This window comes from Apaloderma vittatum, unplaced genomic scaffold, assembly GCF_000703405.1.
Source record: "Apaloderma vittatum isolate BGI_N311 unplaced genomic scaffold, ASM70340v1 scaffold30173, whole genome shotgun sequence".
Lineage (NCBI taxonomy): Eukaryota > Metazoa > Chordata > Aves > Trogoniformes > Trogonidae > Apaloderma > Apaloderma vittatum.
This window is the reverse complement of record NW_009710332.1, coordinates 1,297-2,241: the sequence shown is the minus strand read 5'-3', so window position 1 is coordinate 2,241 and position 945 is coordinate 1,297. Positions and strand designations below refer to the sequence as shown.

General features: G+C 62.6%; 1 protein-coding gene across 1 annotated transcript in view; it reads right to left on the bottom strand.

The window, feature by feature from the left end:
* Nucleotides 1-125: 125 nt before the first annotated feature.
* The window catches only part of LOC104272309 (sodium/hydrogen exchanger 5-like), a gene marked incomplete at its 5' end in the record, with an annotated part of 2,038 nt that continues 1,218 nt past the window's right edge, over nucleotides 126-945 (bottom strand). Inside the window, 2 exon segments of the mRNA XM_009867272.1 lie at nucleotides 126-595; nucleotides 922-937. Of these exon segments, the coding sequence (XP_009865574.1) occupies nucleotides 126-595; nucleotides 922-937 (486 nt within the window).

The window sequence follows — 945 nt, the reverse complement described above, 5'->3', positions numbered from 1 at the left end:
CCCCCGTCCCCTCCGTGGCTTTATGGAGACACACGCACAAGCTTTACAATGCAAGACAGCAGAGCAGGCAGCGGGTCGCAGCCCGCCCGCGGCCCCCCAGCCCCTTCCCCATCCACAGTCTGGCCTCAGAGGTGGCTCGCCCTGTTGAACGTCAACCATCTGGGCTCCACCGTGGTGGGCAGCATCCTGCCCTGCTCCTCCGTGGCCATCAAAGGCTGCAGCTCCTGCTGCTCAGCACCCTCCGGGCTGCTGTCGCTCTGCGCCCGGCCGCTCTTCGAGACATGGCTGGGGAACTGGAAGCAGGAGCTCTGCTCCGGCGTCGCCTGGCTCGCCGATCGGGGTTGCTCTTCCAGCACGGGGCAGGCGAATCTCCTGTGCTGAGGTCCGCTCTCAGTGCCCGGTGGGGAAGCGATGCTCTCCAGGGAGGAGATGCTTTGGTTCCACGCCTTCTGCATATCCACTGGCACGATTTTGGTGGTCTCCGAGGAGACATAAACAGCCAGATCAGCCTGGTCGCCTTTCCACGGCAGCTCCTTCTCTGCCAGGGTGGGCGATGGCGGGATGATGCAGGGGCTGGGGCAGACGTCCACGCTGCCTGGGGGTGCAGAAGGAGGGACAGTAAGAGGGATTTCCCACAGCTCTTGCTTTCTCCCTAGGCCCTGCAAATGTTGCAGAACTCACCACTACCCGATGGCCAACCAGCCCAGAGGTGCAAGAGCCACCTAGGAGGCTCTACGCTGCCTCCAGAGCCACGGAGAACTTAGGAGGCTCTACCCTGCCTCCAGAGCCACGGAGAACAGCAGTTCTCCTGCTCATGCTCTGCCAACTTCGGTTTTGCACAGGCTTTGCCCAACTCTGCTCCCCAGGTGGAGGAAGGACAAGCTACCCAACAGCTCCTGGCACAGGAGCACCGGTGCCTACCAGGAGTTGTCTTTCCCTGCAGCA